This window comes from Ruditapes philippinarum, unplaced genomic scaffold, assembly GCF_026571515.1.
Source record: "Ruditapes philippinarum isolate M1 unplaced genomic scaffold, ASM2657151v2 ctg3272_1_1_1_1, whole genome shotgun sequence".
NCBI lineage: Eukaryota > Metazoa > Mollusca > Bivalvia > Venerida > Veneridae > Ruditapes > Ruditapes philippinarum.
Window position 1 is genome coordinate 39,545 of NW_026857958.1, and position 23,574 is coordinate 63,118.

The 23,574-nt window shown below is 35.0% G+C and overlaps 1 protein-coding gene across 1 annotated transcript in view; it reads right to left on the reverse strand.

The window, feature by feature from the left end:
- Positions 1–2,143: 2,143 nt before the first annotated feature.
- LOC132751612 (uncharacterized) overlaps positions 2,144–23,574 on the reverse strand; it is an 82,294-nt gene continuing 60,863 nt past the window's right edge. The window contains exons 4-6 of the mRNA XM_060741799.1: positions 11,730–11,893; positions 7,472–7,667; positions 2,144–2,364 (exon numbers count right to left, since the gene is read on the reverse strand). Of these exons, the coding sequence (XP_060597782.1) occupies positions 2,144–2,364; positions 7,472–7,667; positions 11,730–11,893 (581 nt within the window). The remainder of the gene's footprint in view (positions 2,365–7,471; positions 7,668–11,729; positions 11,894–23,574) is intronic.

The following is a 23,574-nucleotide window of genomic DNA, read 5'->3' on the forward strand; positions in this document are numbered from 1 at the left end:
TATAATTTTTGAAAAGCATTTGCAGATATAATACGTATTGCCACTAAATATTATTGAAAATGAACAGCAAGCGTTTCTGTCAGTAACGGATTTTACATGCGAATTAGGGGGTGGTTCAAGGGGTTATAGGGGTTATAATCCACTAACAGGGCCAGTAGAAGGCAGTGAAATAGCCTACACTAAGAAAGGTTGGATGGATGCACCAACTTTTAAACATTTTCTTGAACATTTTAACAACCATGCTGTCAAGGAAAGACCAGTGATACTACTTGTAGATAGTGTAAGTAGCCATATCAGCATGTCAGTGTTTGAATATGCTAAAGGTAATGGGATAGAGCTTTATAGATTAGTACCAATTAGTACCAAATGCTACTCATCTGATGCAGCCTCTTGATAAGGGTGTGTTTGGACCTCTCAAGCAGAGATGGCATCAAGTGGTACGGCAGCATAACCGTGCAAATCCAGGAAATCTAATAGGTAAAGAAAACTTTGCAGCGAAACTTAAAGATGCTTTTCTATTATTCTACAGTTGTTCTATAAACCTTTAACAGTAATAAATCATTCAAAGCTTCAGGGATCTATCCAGTAGATGGAACAGTGATAACAAAGGAGATGTTGAAACCTGGAATAACTTACAGTAGTTCACAGCCAGAACCTGAAGAAAATATTGTCCCAATCCTAGTTCTTCTCAGGACAATGGTGCAGTTTTAGCACTCAAGGCTCTTGACAGTGCACTCACAACTCCTGTTAAACAGAAGTACATCAAACGTATTGAGGATGGTTATGATATAGAAGGTAATTCACCTTGTTTTGATGTCTATAAGCGATTGGTGATGACTACAACTGGGAAGTCTAAAAAATCTACATCAACCTTTACTGAAAGTCAGAATCTGGAGGCTGACAGAAATGATAGTGTTTCGTCACTAGAACTATTGGCTTAAGCAGCTTCAGTACATGGGTTAGCAGCCACTGGGTCATGTGACAGCAGCAATTCTAAGCAAGCTTCAATTTCCACCGCACTCAGTGAATCTTTGGTGTATCCCATAGATGAAACAACAAAAGTAAAGAGAATATCACAGACTGATACATTACCTGACAACCTAACATCACCAGAGTCAATGAGAAAAATGTCACTGAAAGAACTTAGTCATATAAAAAAGTTCAGTGAAAGAGAGAAAAAAGCTAAACGAAAGTATATCCAAGATAAAGAAAGGAGCGCAAGTTGGAGGAAAAAAAAAGGCCAAGACAAGTGCTGATGTTTTTAGCAAAGGTAAAAAGAAATCTGCTAGACAGACTAAAATGAAAAAGAAGACTGTGAGAAATGACAATACTGATGAAGAGAGTGCACAATGTATGATTTGTAAAGTATATTTGAATGATGAGAAATCACTAGGTCTGGGATGGCTGTGGGTAGAGTGTGATAAGTGCAAATCATGGGTTCATTCTGACTGCAGCTCAATCACGGTACCAGAAGAACAGGAAGAACCATACTATTGTCATGAGTGTATGTTTATATTGAAGCTTTAAGCAGTTGTTTTACAAAATATAGAAATTCCTAAGGTGACAAACCAGGGATAGCTTTGTATCATTAGTGCTTAAATAAATCCTTTATGTAAATTTCAGAAAGTATGTACATTATTTAAAATGTTATATATTCATATTGATACATATATAAGAAATACCTGATATTAATAAATATGAAAATTATAGATCAGTGTTTAAAATATATGAGACACTAATCTTTCATGATATAGTTGTTTAAAATATATGAGAAGTTAATCTTTCATGTTATAGTTGTTTAAAAACATATGAGAAATTAATCATTCATGTTATAGCTGTTTAAAATATTTGATAAATTATTCTTACAGAACAGAAAAACCTTAGAATATCATATTGAAGTTTATCTTTACAGAACTTTCTACATGCATTTTACTTATTTTATTTGTTCTTTCAGGTATCAACAACTGAACCAGGGCCATCAACAAGTTCCATTATCCATGACAGTAAACAGGCTATTATAACTTTAGAACATTCTGTCATTAAATGATACCATGCTTTTAAGATAAGGCCTCCTCTCACTGAACCACAGACTAGATTAATTGTTGACAGGGAGTACACTAATATTTCAGACATAGATGCCTGTCTAGAAGGTGTGGATGCCAGAATTAACATCATTTGACAAACATTTATACAATTTGGTTACAGATAAACAAAGAAACTTGATGTTGTCCGATATTGCAGGACTACCTTTTGGCCATGTACCAAAGATTTTAGCAAGTTGCTTTCGCAATGTGCTTGACAGTGGTGGAAAAATCTTTGCCACTGCAACAGGTGAACCAGTTCCAAAGTTTCCACCTTGGCCAGCTTCAAATGAAAAAAGGTGGCGGCATTGTTATACCTTTTTTTTATACTCTTATTGTTAATAATTTGGATGAAACTTTCATATGTTATCTGACACACTTTCCAATATGTCAGAAGGAAAGTGTCATGGACATAAAAGTCCAGAACTGATAATTATACTAATGTGATATGATTCTATTTGATTTTTCTTTGATTTGTTTAAGTGAAAATGCCAATCATTGATCTGAATAAACATTTGTTGTAAAATGATATTATGTGTCATATAATACATATCTGTTTACATGTAGAAAAGTTTGAAATATTACCACCAAATGTAATATTTTTCATTCCAATAACTCCAAACATGTTCCTGTGACATGTACTTTATAAATACTAAATTTAGAACGTTTTGAGATGACTCTCATTGACCTTCACCTACCTATCCCATACTCCCCAAAGTTATCCGAACATAAACAAAGAATACAACATGTAAAGTCAATTTTATAGCCTGAAAAAAAAAATTGTTTTAACAGGGGAAGTATTTTGACTACTGAAAGGTACTATTTATTTTTTTATATTAAAGACATAAGCACGCCATCTCCTTAGCTATCCGCTACTGCTAAAAAAACTACTTCATCAATCAAACACACCACAGAGACTGTACACTAGACATGGGACAGAGATAAAGGAAATCTATAATTCCCCAACCCCCATACACTCCCAGTTTCATTAAAATATAAAAAATTTTTTTTTCCATTTGCGAAATTGACTACACCCACAAACAAAACAACGGACTAATTACAGAAAAAACCCAAAACATTAGCCCGATCACACACCAGTGTCCAGGAAATTAAATAAACAACAGAGCAAATACATGTAGACTTTTTTCAACATTAACTCTTATTATTTCTTCCTTTTTTTTAATAACATCATGTATCTTTCTGTTTTAACCTTATCCCCCACTCCCTACACCTTTCTATACTTAAAGTTCAACATAACAGGGGAGGGGTATGTTCATAAAAATTATTCTAATAAAAAACTTAAAAAATTTACTTCAAAATATACACAAACATTTTAATGCTCAACTTTATGATTTTTAAGTCTCCATTACGTATTTTGTAAATAAATATAACTAGTCTACATATTGAGGATTTCAACAAAACTCTTTACATAAAAGAAAGCATGTTCAACTTAACCCTTCACCTGATGGAATCAAAAGTGACTAGCCTTTGCCACCACTGTAGAGCCGGGCCAGTCTGCCCATCTGTGCAGTCTGACCGGGCTCGATACTCTTGGTAGCTCTATTTTTTCTACGTATTCTAATACTAAATTGAGTTTTGAATGGACTGTTCCAAACTTAAAGCTGGGAAAATCCATTATATAAATTAAAAGGTAAAGTGCTAATTATCCTTGATAATTTCTTATTGGTTTGAAGAATGGAGAGATCAATTCACCTTGTCAGTTAAAAAAAATCTTTCATAATCTGTGCCAGAGACCGCAAAGATGTTAAGGTGGGTTGGCATGGTGTATAGAGTGAAATAAAATAAACAAACAATGTTTTATCAACGTTTTCAAAATTCGTTATTCTGAAAATGTTTCTACACAAGGTAGATTTAACGACAGTTTTGTTTCAACCCACTGGAACAGCCTTAATTTAACCACCAAAAATAAAGTCCAACTTGATAATAATAATTTTATTTTTTCTTGACGTGTTAGAATGGAAATAGATATTAATTTTTCGTGCATTATTGTATAATAATGCACATTTTTCGTTCAAATGCTTTGTAATTAATCACTCAGGCCTATCAGCCTTTGTGATTATATTACTACGCATTTGAACTCAAACCGTGCATTATTCTACAACAATGCACTCATAATTGATCTATTTCCTAAATAACATATTAAAATGCAGTGCAAGTCAAACTCGAGCAGTGTTTTGATAACACACACATACTTTAATGCCAAATATAAACACAATCATTGAAATCCTTCAAAAGTTCTTTTTAAGAAACCAGTCATTTCCCGTAAAAGTGCATAATTCTATCGGTAAGTTGACTGCACCCCACATAAATTTGACCTATGTCTTATATATATATATATAACTAAGACAGTACAGGTTTTTAACACAGGAAAGTACACTTCTTGTAGTTTCAGAGTTATGTCCCTGGACATAGTTCAAAATGCAAAAGTTACCAGAATTAGGCAAGGCAGAGTTACTGTTCTTTGCACTGGACTTCTTATAAATAAGATCTATCTACCTACAAAGATTCTTGTTGATACCTCTTATGGTTTCCGAGTTATGTCCCGGACAAAGTTTAAAATGTAAAAGTGAACAAAGGGCAATAAGTCCAAAATAAGCCAAGGCAGAGTAACGTTTCTTGTGCACTGCACATCTACCCATTAAGATCTATTTACCTAAAAGTTTCATGTTGATTCAGAGTTATCTTAACTGGACAAGATTTTTCTAAAACAAACGGGGCTTAATAGAGTTATGGTTCTTTTGCACTGCACTTCTACCCAATGAGATCTATCTACATACATAGTTTCATATTGATATCTCTAATATTGATCTCTCTAATAAACTAAGAGTTATGTTGCAATAAAGTTCAGTTTTAAAATGAACAAATGGCAATAACTCAGTTATGGTTCTTGTGCATGGCACATTTACCAATTGAGATATATCTACCTACATAGTTTCATGATGATATCTCTTATAATTTTTAAGTAATGTCCCGACAAGATTTTTCTAAAAGGGGACATAATTCAAATTGGGGCAAAACAGAGTTATGAATCTTTTGCACTGCACTTCTATCCAATGAGATCTATCTACCTACAAAGTTTCATGCTGATATCTCTTATAATCTTAGAGTCATGTTCCAGACAAATTTCAAAGTTTAAAAATAAACAAAGGGCAATAACTCTAAAATTAGGCAAGCAGAGTTACCAGTCTTACACACTGCACATTTACTCATTGAGAGTAAGGGAAGAAAATTAAAAAATGGGACGGAACAGAGTTATGGTTCTTTTGCACTGCACTTCTACACAATGACATCCATCTACCTACAAAGTTTCATGTTGATATCTCATATAATTTAAAATGTTCAAAATAACATGCATAAAATCGTTTAATTTGACAAACAAATAAAAAACTTTAAGCAATACACTTTGCACTTACAGTAAAAGTCCTATCTGTGACAGAAAGAAGATACTGGATAGGACTGATTTTTTTCAAAGTTGTTGTGGGTTTTTTTTTTTTATTGTTTTTTTTTTTATTGTTTTTTTTTTGATATTATGATTTATTATGTTAAGATAATAAAACATGCAAAAATTGTTAAATTTGACCCACAAATAGAAAACTTGTAAATAATAAATATCCGTTGCACTTAAAGTAAAAGTCCTATCTGTGGCAGAAAGAAGATACCAAAAAGAACTGATATGTTTCCAATTTGTTTGGATTTTTTAGTAATTTTCTTGATATTATGATTTATAATGTTAAAATAATAAAACATACAAAAAAATTGTTTAATTTGACCATCAAATTAAAACCTTTTAAGCAATATACTTTGCACTTTAAGTAAAAGTCCTATCTGTGGCAAAAAGAAGATACCAGATACGATACATATTTTGTTGTTGTTTTGTATTTTTTCCTTTTCTTGATATTATTAAATGTTAATGTTTTGTAAATGTTAAAAGGGGCCAATCAAATTAATATCAGCAAACATAATAAAACACTACCCGAGAATGCTACCAACAAAGTTTGGTGATCATCCATCAATTAGTTCTGTAGGAGAAGATGTTTAAAGATATTTCTATTTTTAGCCCTAGAGACCCCTAAAAGAATCAAAATAATATTAGCAAACTTGATAAAAGACTACCCAAGAATGCTACAGACAAAGTTTGGTGATCATCCATCCAGTAGTTCTGTAGAAGAAGATGTTTAAAGGTTTTTCTATTTTTAGCCCTAGAGACCCCTAAAAGGGGCCAATCACATTAATATGAGCAAACTTGATAAAAGACTACCCAAGAATGCTACAGACAAAGTATGGTGATCATTTATCCATTAGTTCTGTAGCAGAAGATGTTTAAAGGTTTTTCTATTTTTAGCTCTGCTGACCCCTAAAAGGGGCCAATTGGAATGACATGAACAAATTCAAGTGTGACTGTCACAAGGATGCTACAGACCAAATTTGAAGTAAATCTGCTTAGTAGTTTCAGAGAAGACGACGATTGTTGACGCATGACGACGGACGCCGGAGCATCCCCCTTTGATACTAATAGCTCACCCTGAGCCTTCGGCTCTGGTGAGCTAATAAGTACAATATTGATTTATTACCACAGTGACCTTACACCGACCTGCAAACTATACCAGGAGTTATCTTTATATTAACAAATTGATGCCCACACTGTTAGTCAGCTTTAGCTTCAATAAAATGTCAATAAAATCTTTCTGGGGCAAACTTGAGCAGTATATCCTCATTAAGGACCATTTCACTTTTCTGATGTTTGACCTACGATTACCAATTATTTGGGACATCAACATGAAAATTTAAAGCTGGTCTGCCAACATTTTAGAGCCTGGCTCAATACATATTGGCCATGGTGGCAAAGGTTGATCATTTTATGGTTCAGGCTGGTAAACGGATTAATGTTTTTCTATCTCATTACAAGGATTCATAAAATCTAGAGTGACAAGACTGGTTCTTTTTTCAATCAGACTTACAGTGTAATTTATGTAAACACTTGGTAAACACAGTCTATTTATCATGCAAATACAGCAATTAGTTTAAGATCAAGTTTACAGTGAGTCTAGACTGAGCAACATGCAGACCAATCAATATAAGTTGATAAAACTTTTTTCTATTTATCATTATTTATATATAGCTAGAGCATTGGACTGTAAATCGGGTCACCCAGGTTCAATTCCCAAACGTCACTTTTGTTTTTAAAGGAGTCCAACTTAACAGTCCATGAACTTTACCTCTGCAAATAATAAAGCCTGCTGGAGTTGAATAAGGAAAACGCTGCCTAAACTGTCTTAACATATCCTGCATCTAGTGGTCCTAGTAACCTTGACAGTACAGTAAACTTGACCTTTACTAAGTCTGTGCCATTTAAACTTAAAGATTCATACCTAGTGGATGAACTGGACCATGGTTATTATAGGGTTGTGGTGGTGGAGTGCCATGTTGATGATGCATGTGTGGTTGGGCTCCCCGTGCCCCCGGGGCCGGAGCCCCACTGTGATGGTGTGGTGATGGGTATTGTGCATGACTGTAGTAATGACCGCCATAGGGAGGGTAATACTGTGGGGCATTGTTTGGTCCGCCCTGAAAATAAATAAATAACACCATTGTTAATACCAATTTTGTAATAGTGACAATATAATAACATTTTTGAGAAAATTACTCTCTTTCAAACTTATCTTAAACTTTATATAGTATCTCAAATAGGTAACTTTAAAGTCAAATATAGTCTTCTTGACTAGAGGACATGCATTACGCTTTCATTCTAGATGTTCTCCAGAACACTGTATATATGGTTTTTCCAAAATCTAATCCTATAATACAAACATACTATTTACACAACAAAAGGTACATTACGAGCCATTTAATAGTGATCTGTAAAATGTAAGAAGTCTTATGACACTTTCAGGTCTTTTAAGGCATACAGATATTATTATCTATAGTAAAATAAGTCATTATTCAACTTTTATTATAAAATCTATATACAGTATTAAAGCATTGACATTAAAGCTGTTTCAGATTTCAATATTTCAACATGTCTCTTACAATTAACATTACCTTTACAGCAAATATTTTTTTTTTTTTTTTCCTTTTTTTCAGTGTTGGCACACTAACGCATTTCCACAAGTCTTATAATATATATTATATTTGTATATTTTGTGCCCAAAAATAAACAGTGCAAACAAATTAAGGGCATGAAGTGCAAGCGCCCTTGGCCTGCCCCGGGTTTGGGGGCACATAGTGGAATCAGTTGTGCCAACAGGTTTAAGGTTAAATTTGGGCAAAAAGGAGAAAAATTCATGCAGTAGCTTAGAAAAAGTTTTAACTTTTTTAAGAACTGTCAGGTTATAAAAATTTAAATTCATCCAACAGTAAATTAAACTCAGGTCAGACTCCCAGGATTTTTATAGGGGACCCCTCCCTTTAACATTCACAATCTGATAGTTTTCTTTTTTTTTACTCAAAAATTTTCTTTAGCATGGGATCTAAGTTTGTTTTAACTAAAACTTTACGTGTTAATGGCATGCAGACAAAACTGTAACTTTTAACCAAAAAAATCTGACAAGTCTAAAATGCAAATAACATATCAGTTGTCAAATAACGCCCTTGTTTTACTTTGAGACAATCAGGGCTGTAAACTTCTTCACACTTAAAACTTACGTCATGACTTGAAACTAAAGACAATGCCTGTTTTGCACTTGGAAGTAACTTTGTCATTTTTAAATAAACGAAGAGGACGCACAACTGTTTTCATATATATAGTGAATTTTTAAAACAGGCTGTGCTAGTAGGAGCAGACCAAACCAGTCACCTTATTTGAATAAAACCTTATGATTGTAATCTTATTTTATCTTATGGAACAAAGTCTATGGACAGACGGAGAGACAAACAGACAAGGGAAAATTTATATGCCCCTTCCCTCATAGTGGGGGCATACTAAAGGTGAGTAATTTAAACAACAGAAATATCTCGTCATATTATGTCACAAAAAGTAACTATATTTGCAGATATTATCAGTGCTGACAAACTTTGAATATAAGAGAAACTTGTCAAAAGAAAAAACTAGTTTAATTGGGTCCTTGACCTAGTGCCACTTTACCAGGAAGAGACCTTTCTTTCAGGAGAAACCAGACAAATTTTACCTAATTGTGATAACATAATGATCTTAAACTACAGATTGTGCATTTTAACTGTCTTAAAAAATCTTCTTTTTTTTGCTAATACTCAAAAGACATTAACTTTTTTCTTTTTAACAATTTAATGTAGATAAACACATATATTGGAAGATAAAAAGAATTTCTAGATGGTTTAACAATAAACAATATAAGTTTTCTTATATTGGAATTAAGTTGTAAATTAAGGTCAGGAAAAATGAAGACCAAACTACACTGAAGTTTTAAGTTTGCAAGTCTACCTAAAATGAACATAAAATTCAGTTCTTTTTAGAGGGATACTTTTTTGCTTTTAATTTTTTATTTTGTTTTTACCAATACAACATTTGTTTTCAGATAAATAGGTTTAATATGGTGGAATTGCATGCACCTTTTCATTGGCAAATTTTAATAATACTTCAAACCAACCAATAGAAGCCAGTCATTCAAAGATGAATCCAACCAATAGAAGCCAGTCATTCAAAGATGAATCAACAAATAGATGCCAGCCATTCAAAGTTGAATCAACCAATAGATGCCAGCCATTCAAAGATGAATCAACCAATAAAAGCCAGTCATTCAAATTAAGATTGTCATTAAAAGGATATTCTTTGGATGTTGGGTACGAACCTAACCATTTCTCTTATGGTACTTTAAGTCCCAGGAAGCAGCCTCAAGAATGCTTTTAAAAAAGTTTCAAGCTTTTGTCACACAATGACTTCAAAGAAAATATGTTTTGTCCTTGACCAGCTGGCAACACTCATTTCAGTTGTTCATTATTCAGTCAGTTTATATTAACAAGAGGGCCATGATGGCCCTGAGGTCGCTCACCTGCATATAGCCCCCCCCCCCCCCCCCAACGTTGCAGGGCCAATTTAACCCAAGGGCTTTTATTTGCACAAACTCGGTAGACACCCATAAGAAGATGTTTCATGCTAAACATCTAAGCTCTAGCTCATTGGGCTTTTTAAAAGAAGATTTTTTTAAGTTTTTACTATACACACATAGTTAGAAACAATGACACCCCTGGGGCCGGGCCAGTTTTGACCCCAGGGCTTTTATTTGAACAAACTTTGTAGACACTTACTGGAAGATGTTTCATGCTTAATATCTAAACTCTATCTATTTGGTTTTTTTCAAAGAAGATTTTAAGTTTTTGCTACACATATAAAGAAAATCAATGACCCCCGGGGTGGGGCCAATTTTTACCCCAGGTCTTTTATTTGACCAAACTTTGTAGACACTCACTAAAAGATGTTTCATGCTTAATATCTTAACTCTAGCTATTTGGGTTTTTTCAAAGAAGATTTTTTAAAGTTTTTGCTATACACATATAAGGAAAATCAATAACCCCGGGGCGGTGCCAATTTTGACCCCAGGGCTTTTATTTGAACAAACTAGGTAGACACCTATTAGAACATGTTTGATGCTAAATATCTTAGCCATAGCTCTTTGAGTTTTTTAAAAGAAGATTTTTTAAGTTTTTACTATATGCATATAGGGAAAATCAATGACCCCCCGGGGCGGGGCCAATTTTGACCCCAGGGCTTTTATTTGAACAAACTTGGTAGACACCCATTAGAACATGTTTCATGCTAAATATCTTAGCTCTAGCTCTTTGGGTTCTTTAAAAGAAGATTTTTTAAGTTTTTACTATATGCATATAGGGAAAATCAATGACCCCCTGGGGCGGGGCCAATTTTGACCCCAGGGCTTTTATTTGAACAAACTTGGTAGACACCTATTAGAACAAGTTTGATGCTCAATATCTTAGCCATAGCTCTTTGAGTTCTTTAAAAGAAGATTTTTTAAGTTTTTACTATAATTATGCATATAGGGAAAATCAATGACCCCCCGGGGCGGGGCCAATTTTGACCCCAGGGCTTTTATTTGAACAAACTTGGTAGACACCCATTAGAACATGTTTCATGCTAAATATCTTAGCTCTAGCTCTTTGGGTTCTTTAAAAGAAGATTTTTTAAGTTTTTACTATATGCATATAGGGAAAATCAATGACCCCCCGGAGCGGGGCCAATTTTGACCCCAGGGCTTTTATTTGAACAAACTTGGTAGACACTCATTAGAAGATGTTTCATGCCAAATATCTAAGCTCTAGCTCTTAGGGTTTTTTAAAAGAAGATATTTAAAGTTTTTTCTTTCGGTTGCCATGGCAACCAGAGTTCTGCATGGAATTAAATTCTTTGAACAATTTTTAAAGGTGACCACCAAAGGAACATTCCTGTGAAGTTTGGATGAAACTGGCTTAGTGGTTTATGAGAAGATGTCATTTAAAGTAAAAGTTTACGGACGGACGGACGACGGACGGACGCCGGACGGACGCCGGACGAAAAGCGATCACAAAAGCTCACCCTGTCACTTTGTGACAGGTGAGCTAAAAATGATAAACAGTTTTGTAGGAATTGCAAGATGGGGATATCCATTTAAGATATTTGGCCGAATATAGGTTAAACTTCAATCTGATTAAATAATTTACCGTCATTGGACTTCCCATCATGCCAGGTGGTTGAGGCGACAGTATCACATGTGTTAAAATTCCATTCTCGTCTACAATTTGTTGTACCATGTGATCAGTCGGTGACTGCATTGGCATTGGCAGTGGAGGACCGTTATTGGAAACCATTCTAAATGTTGCCGGACCTGAAAATATACAAATGGTCAATTTATAAATCCTATAATATTAAACATTACAGAACAACCACAACTTTATTTACAGAAGGTAACACATAAAGACAGATACAGATTCATGTAACAACTTATTTACAATGTGGCCTTCTATATAAAATGATATCAATCAAGGAAAATATAACATGTAAAAGAAATGATAATGTAAAGTTTAACCTAGCATCTATATAAAACCACCTTTATTGTTTACAGGACACTTTTCATGCCCCAGATATTAGATCAAATTGCTCTGAATTCATTAATGCAAGATAAGAGTGGACATAATTATATTGATATAAAACACAAAAGGTACCTTAACCAAGAGGGCCATGATGGCCCTGAAGTCGCTCACCTGTATATAAGCCCCCGGAGCAGGGCCAGTTTAAAACCCCAGGGCTTTTATTTGAACAAACTTGGTAGACACCCATTAGAAAATATTTCATGCTTAACATCTATTAGGTCTAGCTGGTCATTTTTTTTTCTTTACACATTTAGTTAAAAAAATTGACACACCTGGGGCAGGGCCAGTTTTGACCCAAGGGCTTTTATTTGAACAATCTTTGTAGACACTTACTAGAAAATGTTTCGTGCTTAATATCTAAACTCTAGCTATTCGGATTTTTTCAAAGAAGACTTTTAAGTTTTTGCTATACACATATAAGGAAAATCAATGTCAGCCCGGGCGGGGTCAATTTTGACCCCAGGGCTTTTATTTGAACAAACTTGGTAGACATCCATTAGAACATGTTTCATGCCAAATATCTAAGCTCTAGCTCTTTGGGTTTTTTAGAAGAAGATTTTTTCAGTTTAAAATTTACTATATGCATATAGGGAAAATCAATGACCCCCTGGGGCCAATCAATGACCCCCTGAGGCGGGGCCAATTTTGACCCCAGGGCTTTTATTTGAACAATCTTGGTAGACACTCATTAGAAGATGTTTCATGCTTAATATCTTAGCTCTAGCTCTTTGGGTTCTTTAAAAGAAGATTTTTTAAAGTTTTTACTAATTTATGCATATAGGGAAAATCAATGACCCCCTGGGGCAGGGCCAATTTTGACCCCAGGGCTTTTATTTGATCAAACTTTGTAGACAACCATTAGAAGATGTTTCATGCTAAATATCTTAGCTCTAGCTTTTTGGGTTCTTTAAAAGAAATTTTTTTAAGATTTTACTATATGCATATAGGGAAAATCAATGACCCCCTGGGGCGGGCCAATTTTGACCCCAGGGCTTTTATTTGAACAAACTTGGTAGACACCCATTAGAACATGTTTCATGCTAAATATCTTAGCTCTAGCTTTTTGGGTTCTTTAAAAGAAAATTTTTTAAGTTTTTACTATATGCATATAGGGAAAATCAATGACCCCCAGGGGCGGGGCCAATTTTGACCCCAGGGCTTTTATTTGAACAAACTTGGTAGACATCCATTAGAACATGTTTCATGCCAAATATCTAAGCTCTAGCTCTTTGGGTTTTTTAGAAGAAGATTTTTTAAGTTTTTACTATATGCATATAGGGAAAATCAATGACCCCCTGGGGCGGGGCCAATTTTGACCCCAGGGCTTTTATTTGAACAATCTTGGTAGACACTCATTAGAAGATGTTTCATGCTTAATATCTTAGCTCTAGCTCTTTGGGTTCTTTAAAAGAAGATTTTTTTAAGTTTTTACAATATGCATATAGGGAAAATCAATGACCCCCTGGGGCGGGGCCAATTTTAACCCCAGGGATTTTATTTGAACAATCTTGGTAGACACTCATTAGAAGATGTTTCATGCCAAATATCTAAGCTCTAGCTCTTTGGGTTTTTTAGAAGAGATGTTTAAAGTTTTTTCTTTTGGTTGCCATGGCAACCAGAGTTCTGCATGGAATGGAATTCTTTGAACAACTTTGTTCAGGCTTCACACAAAGAACATCCCTGTGAAGTTTCATTATGATCTGCCTTATGGTTTCAGAGGAGATGTCGTTTGAAAAGTGTGAACGGACAACGTACAACGGACGACAGACGACGGACAAAGAATGATCCTAATACAGTGAAATTTGAGAAACCCGGACGCTGAGAAAATCGGACCTCTCTAAATACCGGACGAATAATTCAGTCCCAAATTTTCCCTTCTTTAAACTATTGTATTAAACATTGACAATACCGGAATCTGTAAAAACCGAATATCGGACGGTTGAAAGGGGACTACAAAGTCCATTATATAGACAATAACCCTGACAATACCGGACGATGAAGGTGTGAATAACCTTGTGTACTTATCAATTGGTTGTGTCTTATACGCTAACTGAGCGGTAACGGAACAATGATTATCTGATTAGTTAATTATGTCTCTTTTTACAGTTTGATTCATTGTAAGGTATAGATGTTACCGTTTTATATAAATGCCAAAATGCACGAGAAATTGATAAGTTAAAATCAGTATGAATGAAAAATAGAATATTATTATACTGCATTGCTTTTTGTATATTCATTTCCCAAAATGACAACGCAACGGAAACGACATTTATCAGCGCTAAGTTCTATTCCATGGCCTAAAAGAAATCGACGAGAGCTGTCTATAAGCAGGTACGTATATTAACGTATAATATACGTACCTGCTATAAGTGACAAATTTAAATTAGTTAAAGACAGTGAAACTTTGCCGAGACCTTTATCTGACAAATATGGTATAGGCAATATTTACAATTGGGGCATTATTATAAACAAACAAAGTAAACTATGTTCGTTAAATCATTATCCATTACCCAAATGTAAACATATGCGGGTGAAATCGGACTTTATCGTTATGAGGTAACTGCTGTTCGTTTAAATCCAAAATTTTATTGTATTTATATGCAATAATGGGACAAAAACAATTAAAAAATATTGTTTAGTATTTTTATCATTTCTTTATTAAGCAATATACTTACTCATGATCATGAAAATGCAAATATACGTTCAGCATCCTTTGTAAGTTATTGCTCGATTTATAGGATCCTGAATAGCTGAAGGGGACATTGAGAATACAGGACCACTGAGAAAACCGGACAAAACCCTCGGTCCGAAAGCCGTCCGGTTTTCTCAACTTTCACTGTAGCTCACCCTGAGGCCATCCTTAAAAAAATGTTTGTTTGCAGTAACCCGACCCAGAATTTTCAAGGTGGGTAGGTAGGTCGATTTTTTTTTTTTTTTTTTTTTTTTTATTGAACTGTACTTCCAAATAAACATAGAATTTCAAAATGCTGGACAATATATGCTTTGCTTATCTGGTAACAATTAATAAATTGATAACTGAATTCTAATTTAATAAGACCTACATTTTATTTCTTCTATTAACCTTTAAAAGAACGAAAACAAAGCACAAGGCATAATTTTTGGATTCAAAAAAAAAAATTTTTTTATCCTGACCATGAAAAAAAAAATTTGAGTAGGGGCAAATTTTGTGAGTCGGTCGCGTTACTGCAAACGAACATTTTTTTAAGGATGACCTGAGCATATGCTCAGGTGAGCTAAAAACAATTAAAACCATAAAATATGGAATACTCAAAAAATTCAATCTGCTCTTAGGACCACCACAAGAAAGCAGAGGCATAAAAACTATTTTGGAAATGAGATACAATCCCTTATATTACTATTACTACAAGAGTATTTAACAAATCATACAAATATTCACTTACTCAGCTCATCAAATAGAATTGTTTACCTCTCAATAAAATCATTATTCCTCGAGTGTATATACCCGATATATAAATCAAAACAATTTCAATAAAATTTTATGAAGTCCTTATTTAAAAGCTAATAACAACAACAAAAACTATCAATAATTCCATTAAAAAATCTTAAATTTTTTGAAATACAGAAAAAAATACCCTTATTACTACTGAAATTACATGCAGTCATGATAGAAGTATTTTTGTTCTCTAAAAGCATGTTTCTCATACATAGGAAAATAATACACATTATTACTTTACATCCTTGTGCATGCATATTGTCAATATATTAAACAACCAATATTTATGTATGTTGAAGTTAACCAGTATATATTACTGTTAATAAAGTTTTGTATGATTATATTTAACAACTTAATATTTAACAAACACTACATACAAAACAAGAACTGTAGGAGGACAGTAACGCTCAACTATTCGAAAAGTTGTCACAAGGGTGTTTCATTGAGTATAATAATGCTTACCTATATGAATACATAAAATTGTCCGAAAAGGTACAAACCCTTCAGTAGTTATGGAGATGCCAGCTTACAAGCAAATATTTACCTAGAATTTCTAAGTCGAAAAAGGGGCATAATTATGCAAACAAGTAAATCAGAGTTATGGGACTTGTGCCAATCATCTATTTTTAGATAATCACAGAGAACAAGTGTGTGAAGTTCAATCTATTCCCCTCAGTAGTTATGAGGATACCAGCTTACACGCAAAAACTTAACCAAGAATTTCTAAGTCTAAAAAGGGGAATAATTATGTAAAAAAGCAAATCAGCGTTATGGGATTTGTGCCAATCATCCAAGATAATCACAGAGAACAAGTGTGTGAAGTTTCAATCTATTCCCTTCAGTTAGTCATGAGGATACCAGCTTACACGCAAAAACTTAACAAAGAATTTCTAAGTCGAAAAAGGGGCATAATTATGTTAAAAAGCAAATCAGAGTTATGGGACTTGTGCCAATCATCTTAGATAATCACAGAGAACAAGTGTGTGAAGTTTCAATCCATTCCCTTCAGTATTTATGGAGATACCAGCTTACACGCAAAAACTTAACCAAGAATTTCTAAGTCGAAAAAGGGGCATTATTATGTAAAAAAGCAAATCAGAGTTATATGACTTGTGCCAATCATCTTAGATTATCACAGAGAACAAGTGTGTGAAGTTTCAATCCATTCCCTTCAGTAGTTATGGAGATACCAGCTTACATGCAAAAACTTAACCACAGGGACGCCCGGACACCGACAAATGGGTGACTGCATTAGCTTGATTATTCTGTGAAGAGTCGAGCTAAAAAGAAAATTCAGTAAAAAAAATGCTTAAAATCGCTTAAAAAGCATGAAATAAAAAAAATAATTTGTTTTACATATAAGATTGAAATATATTTCGTGATCATCAGCTTTGCCACTTGTGAAAATATTGCATCTGGTGTTCCCTCAGTGAAATATGAAATACATTTCAATCTTGCATGCAAAACAAGCAAATATCCTCGATATAGTTTGATAGTTATATTTCAGACAAGCATGATCAACTTTTGGGGGTAAATAAACAAGAGGGCCAAAATGGCCCTAGATCACTCAATATCACCATCATTTTATTGTAGGTCAAGCGATATCAAAAATATCAGAAGTAGGTCAGCTGGTATCAAAATTTAGCATCAAAGAAGTACACCCCTGGTCCAAATTTTAAATCTGTATTAAACAAGAGGGCCATGATGGCCCTCAAGAGAGCCATGATGGCCCTGAGTCTCTCACCAGAAACTACTGCTTTTCAGTGTTGCAAATTATCCATTGTTAATATATTCTTATCTAAAATTTGACCGTAGAATATCTTTAAACTATAATTTGAAGAAATGCCATGACCTGGGGCATTTAAGCTTTAGCTTAAATGGGGCCAATTAAATTAATATGATAAAACTTAATAAAAGACTACCAGACAAAGTTTGGTGATCATTCATCAATTATTTCAATAGGAGATGATGTTCAAAGGTTTTTCTATTTTTAGCTTCAGCGGCCCTGAAATCGAATCCCACAGTATGGGACCATGTGTTAATGGTGTATGCCAAATATCAAGAGGCTGTGATAAGTAGTTGCTGAGAAAACTGTTACGAAAATGTCCTACCATTCACCATTAATGTAGAACATTTTAACTAAGTCAATAAACAGGAAGTGGATGAGCGACAGACCTGAAATCGAATCCCACAGTATGGGACCATGTGTCAATGCTGTATGCTATATATCAAGAGGCTGTGATAAGTAGTTGCTGAGAAAACTGTTACGAAAATTTTTCCCCGCCCAACCGCCGCCAACCAACCGCCTGTATGCTAAATATCAAGAGGCTGTGATAAGTAGTTGCTGAGAAAACTGTTACGAAAATTTCCTACCATTCACCATTAATGTAGAACATTTAACTAAGTCGATAAACAGGAAGTGGATGAGCGACAGACCTGAAATCGAATCCCACAGTATGGGACCATGCTGTATGCTAAATATCAAGAGGCTGTGATAAGTAGTTGCTGAGAAAACTGTTACGAAAATTTTCCCCCGACCAACCGCCGCCAACCAACCGCCTGCCCGCCACCCATCATTCACCATACTATAACCCGGGTTTGCACACGTGCAACCCAGCCAACAATAATTTGAAGAAATGCCATGCTCTGGGCCATTTAAGCTTTAGCTTAAACGGGGCCAATCAAATTAATATGAGCAAACTTGATAAAAGACAACCTAAGATTAGTAAGAATTCTACAGACAAAGTTTGGTGATCATCCATCAATTACTTCAGTAGGAGACGATGTTTAAAGGTTTTTCTATATTTAGCTTTAGTGGCCCCTAAAAGCGGCCAATCAAATTAATAAAAGACTACCTAAGAATGCTACAGACAAAATTCGGTGACTTTCCATTAATAAGCTTTGTAGGAAATGACGTTCAAAGGGTTTTTTTTCTATTTTTAGCTTAAGCAGCCTCTAAAAGGTGCTAATCAAATTAATACGAGCAGACTTGATAAAAGACTACCCAAGAATGCTACAAACAAAATTTGGTGATCATCTATGAGTAAGTTCTGTAAAAGGAGATGTTTAAATGTATTTCTATTTTGAGCTTTAGCAGCCCTTAAAAGGGGCCAATCAAATTAATATGAAGGCTACCAAAGAATGCTACAGACAAAGTTTGGTGATCATCCATTAGTAAGTTCTGTAGAAGCAGAAGTTGAAAGGTATTTCTATTTTAGCTTTAGCGGCCCCTAATAGAGGCCAATCAAATTAATATGAGCAAACTTGATAAAAGACTACCCAAGAATGCTACAGACAAAATTTGGTGATCATCCATCAATTAGTTCTGTAAAAGGAGATGTTTAAATGTATTTCTATTTTGAGCTTTGACAGCCTGTAAAAGGGGCCAATCAAATAAATATTAGCAAACTTGATAAAAGGCTACCAAATAATGCTACATACAAAGTTTGGTGATCATCCATCAATTACTTCTGTAGAAATTGACGTCTAAAGGTATTTCTATTTTTAGCTGTAGCGGTCCCTAAAAGGGGCCAATCAAATTAATATGAGCAAACTTGATAAAAGACTGACACAAGAATGCTACAGACAAAGTTTGGTGATCATCCATCAATTAGTTCTATAGAAAAAGATGTCGAAAGGTTTTTCTATTTTTAGCCCTAGAGACCCCTTAAAGGGGCCAATCAAATTAATATGAGCAAACTTGATTAAAGACTACCATAATGAATACTAAAGACAAAGTTTGGTGATCATCCATCAATTAGTTCTATAGTAGAAGTTTAAAGGTTTCTTTTATTTTTAGCTCTGTTGACCCCTAAAAGGGGCCAATTGAAATGACATGTGACTGTCACAAGGATGCTACAGACCAAATTTGAAGTGAATCTGCCAGGCAGTTTCAGAGAAGAAGAGGATTGTTTTCACATGACGACAGACTGACGGACGACGGACGCCAGAGCATCCCCCTTTGATAGTAATAGCTCACCCTGAACCTTAGGTTCTGGTGAGCTTATAACAAAATTCCACTTGGCCCTTGGTCAAAATTTCATGTCTGTACAATAAAAAAGCGAGAAAGTAGGTCAAATGATATCAATAATATCAAAAGTAGGTCAGCTGATATCAAAATGCAATTTGGCATCAGAAATTACATCCATGGTCCAAATTTGATGTCTGTACTTCACAAAAAAAAGCAAGAGGGCAAAGATGGCCCTAAATCCCTCACCCTTACCCATCGAACTCATCCCAGCAATAACCTAGACAAGCATCCAAACAAAGTTTCATGACAGTCGGGTAAAAATTATGACCTCTTTGAAAGTATTCATAAGGTTTTTCCATATTTGAGCAGTGTGACCTAATTTTTGACCTCAGGTGACCCATCTTCGAAACTTGACCTAGAAATCATCCAAACAAACTTTCAGACCAATGTCCAGGGTATTTGGATCAAAACAGTAGCCACTAAAGTGTGAACAAGTTGTTTCTATTTTTAGCTGCTGTGACCTAGTTTTTCATCTGAGATAACCCATGATCAAACTCATCCAAATTATTACCTAGACAAGCATCTGGACCACGCCTGATGACAATTGAGTCAAAAATGTGACCACTAGAATGTTAACACGGTTTTTCCATATTTGAGTGGTGAGCCCTGAGGTCACTCATATTCCAAACTTGACCTAGAAAGCATCAAAACAAACTTTCAGACCAATTTCCAGGATATTTGGATCAAAACAGTTACCACTCCAGTGTTAACAAGATTTTTCTATTTTTAGCTCCTGTGACCTAGTTATTAATCGGAAATGTCCAATGTTCAAATTCATCAAAGGAATTACCTAGACAAGCATCTTGCCAAGTATGATAACAACTGAGTCAAAAATGTTACCAACAGTGTTCACAAGGTTTTTCCATATTTTGGTGTGTGATCTAGTTTTGACCCCAGGTGACCCATATTCGTACTTGACCTAGAAATCATTAAAACAAATTTTCAGACCAAATTCCAGGATATTTGGATCAAAACAGTTAGCCACTCTGGTGTTAACAAGATTTTTCTATTTTTAGCTCCTGTGACCTATTTATCAATCGGAAATGACCAATGTTCAAACTCATCCAAGGTATTACCTTGACAAGCATGTGGCCAAGTATGATAACAACTGAGTCAAAAATGTTACCAACAGTGTTCACAAGGTTTTTCCATATTTTGACAGTGTGATCTAGTTTTTGACCCCAGGTGACCAATATTCGTATTTCACCTAGAAATCATCAAAACAAACTTTCAGACCAATTTCCAAGATATTTGTATTAATATATTAATACAGTAACCACTAGAGTGCTAACAAGATTTTCAATTTTTAGCTCCTGTAACCTAGCTTTTATCAGAAATGACCCATGTTCAAACTAAACTGAGCAATTACCTAGACAAGCATCCAAGTTTGATGACAATTGAGTCAAAAATGTAAAAACTAGAGTGTTTACAAGGTTTTTCCATATCTGGGCGTTGTGACCTTATTTTTGACCCCAAGTGACCCGTATTGGAACTTGACCTATAAAATCATCCAAACAAACTTTATGACCAATTTCCAGGATATTTGAATACTAGTGTTAACAAGATTTTTTTATTTTTAGCTCCTGTGACCTAGTTTTTCAACCGAGATAACCCATGTTCAAAGTCATCCAAGCAATTACCTAGGCAAGCATCCTGACAAAATTTGATGATGATTGAGACAAAAATGTGACCTCTAGTGTTAATGAACAAATCTCTGAAATGTGGATGACGGACGACGGACATTCAACGGTCCTAAAAGCTCACCCCGAGCAAGCTCAGGTGAGCTAAAAAGTAGGTCATGTGATATCAAAAATATCAAAAGTAGGCCAGCCTTTGATTCTACTTCAGAAATTACATGCCTGGTCAAAATTTGTGAACTTGAAACGAGAAACAAGGTCAAACAATATCATTAATATCGAAAGTAGGTCAAAATTAAATTCGGCATCAGAAATTACATTTCTGGCCCAAATTTCAAGTCAGTTTGATGACAAAAATGTGACAACTAAAGTGTTAACAAGGTTTTTTCATATTTGGGCAGTGTAACCTAGTTTTTGACCCTAGGAGACTCATCAAAACAAGAGGGCCATGATGGCCCTAGATCGCTCACCTGACTTATCAAACTCATCCAAACAATTACCTAGACAAGCATTCTGACCAAGTCTCATGACAGGTGAGTCAAAAATGTGACCACTACAGTGTTAACAAGGATTATCCATATTTGAGCAGTGCGACCTAGTTTTTTACCCAGGTGACACATATTCAAACTTGACCTAGAAATCATCAAAACAAACTTTTAGACCAATTTCCAGGATACTTGGTTCAAAACAGTAGCAACTAGAGTGTTAACAAGATTTTTCTATTTTTAGCTCCTGTGACCTAGTTCCACATGCGATTTCGAACTCATCCAAGCAATTACCTAGACAAGCATCCTGACCAAGTTTGATGATAATTGAGTCGAAAATGTGACCACTAGAATGTTAACAAAGTTTTTCCATATTTGGGCGGTGTGACCTAGTTTTTCATCCAAGATGACCCATGTTCGAACTTGACTTAGAAATCATCAAAACAAACTTTCAGACTAATTAACAGAATATTTGGATCACAACAGTAGCCACTAGAGTGTTAACAAGATTTTTCTATTTTTAGCTCCGGTGACCTACTTTTTCATCCGAGATGATCCATGTTTATTCCCAGCTATGACCTAGACAAGTTTCCTGACCAAGTTTGATGACAATTGAGTCAAAATTGTGACCACTAGAGTGTTAACAAGGTTTTTCTATTTTTAGCTCCTGTGACCTAGTTTTTCATCCGAGATGACCCATGTTCGAACTCATCCGAGCTATCACCAAGACAAGCATCTTGATCAAGTTTGATGATGATTGATGCAAAAATGTGACCGCTAGAGTGTTAACAAGGTTTTTCTATTTTTAGCTCCGGTGACCTACTTTTTCATCCGAGATGACCCATGTTCGAACTCATCCGAGCTATCACCTAGACAAGCATCCTAAGTTTAATGATGATTGAGGCAAAATTGTGACCTCTAGAGTGTTAACATGGTTTTTCTATTTTTAGCTCCGGTGACCTACTTTTTAATCCGAGATGACCCATGTTCGAACTCATCCGAGCTTTCACCTAGACAAGCATCTTGACCAAGTTTGATGATGACTGATGCAAAAATGTGACCGCTAGAGTGTTAACAAGGTTTTTCTATTTTTAGCTCCGGTGACCTACTTTTTCATCCGAGATGACCCATGTTCGAACTCATCCGAGCTATCAACTAGAGAAGCATCCTGACCAAGTTTGATGATGATTGGGTCAAAAATGTGACCACTAGAGTGTTCACAAGGTTTTTTCTATTTTTAGCTCCTGTGACCTAGTTTTTCATCAGAGATGGCCCATGTTCGAACTCATCCAAGCAATTGACTAGACAAGCATTCTTACCAAGTTTGATGATGATTGGTTCAAAAATGTGACCGCTAGAGTGTTCACAAGGTTTTTCTATTTATAGCTCCTGTGACCTAGATCTTCATCGGAGATTACCCATGTTCGAACTCATCCAAGCAATTGACTAAACAAGCATCCTGACAAAGTTTGATGATGATTGGTTCAAAAATGTGACCGCTAGAGTGTTAACAAGCAATTGTGGACGTACGACGGACGACGGACATTCACCGATCCTAAAAGCTCACCATGAGCAAGCTCAGGTGAGCTAAATAAACTTTCAGACTCATTCAAAGGATATTTGGATCAAAACAGTTGGCACTAAAGTGTTAACAAGATTTTTCTATTTTAAGCTCCTGTGACCTGTTTTTCATCTGAGATGACCCATGTTCGAAGTCATCCTAGCAATTACCTAGACAAGCATACTGACCATGTTTGATGACAATTGAATCAAATAGAGCTATCACTGA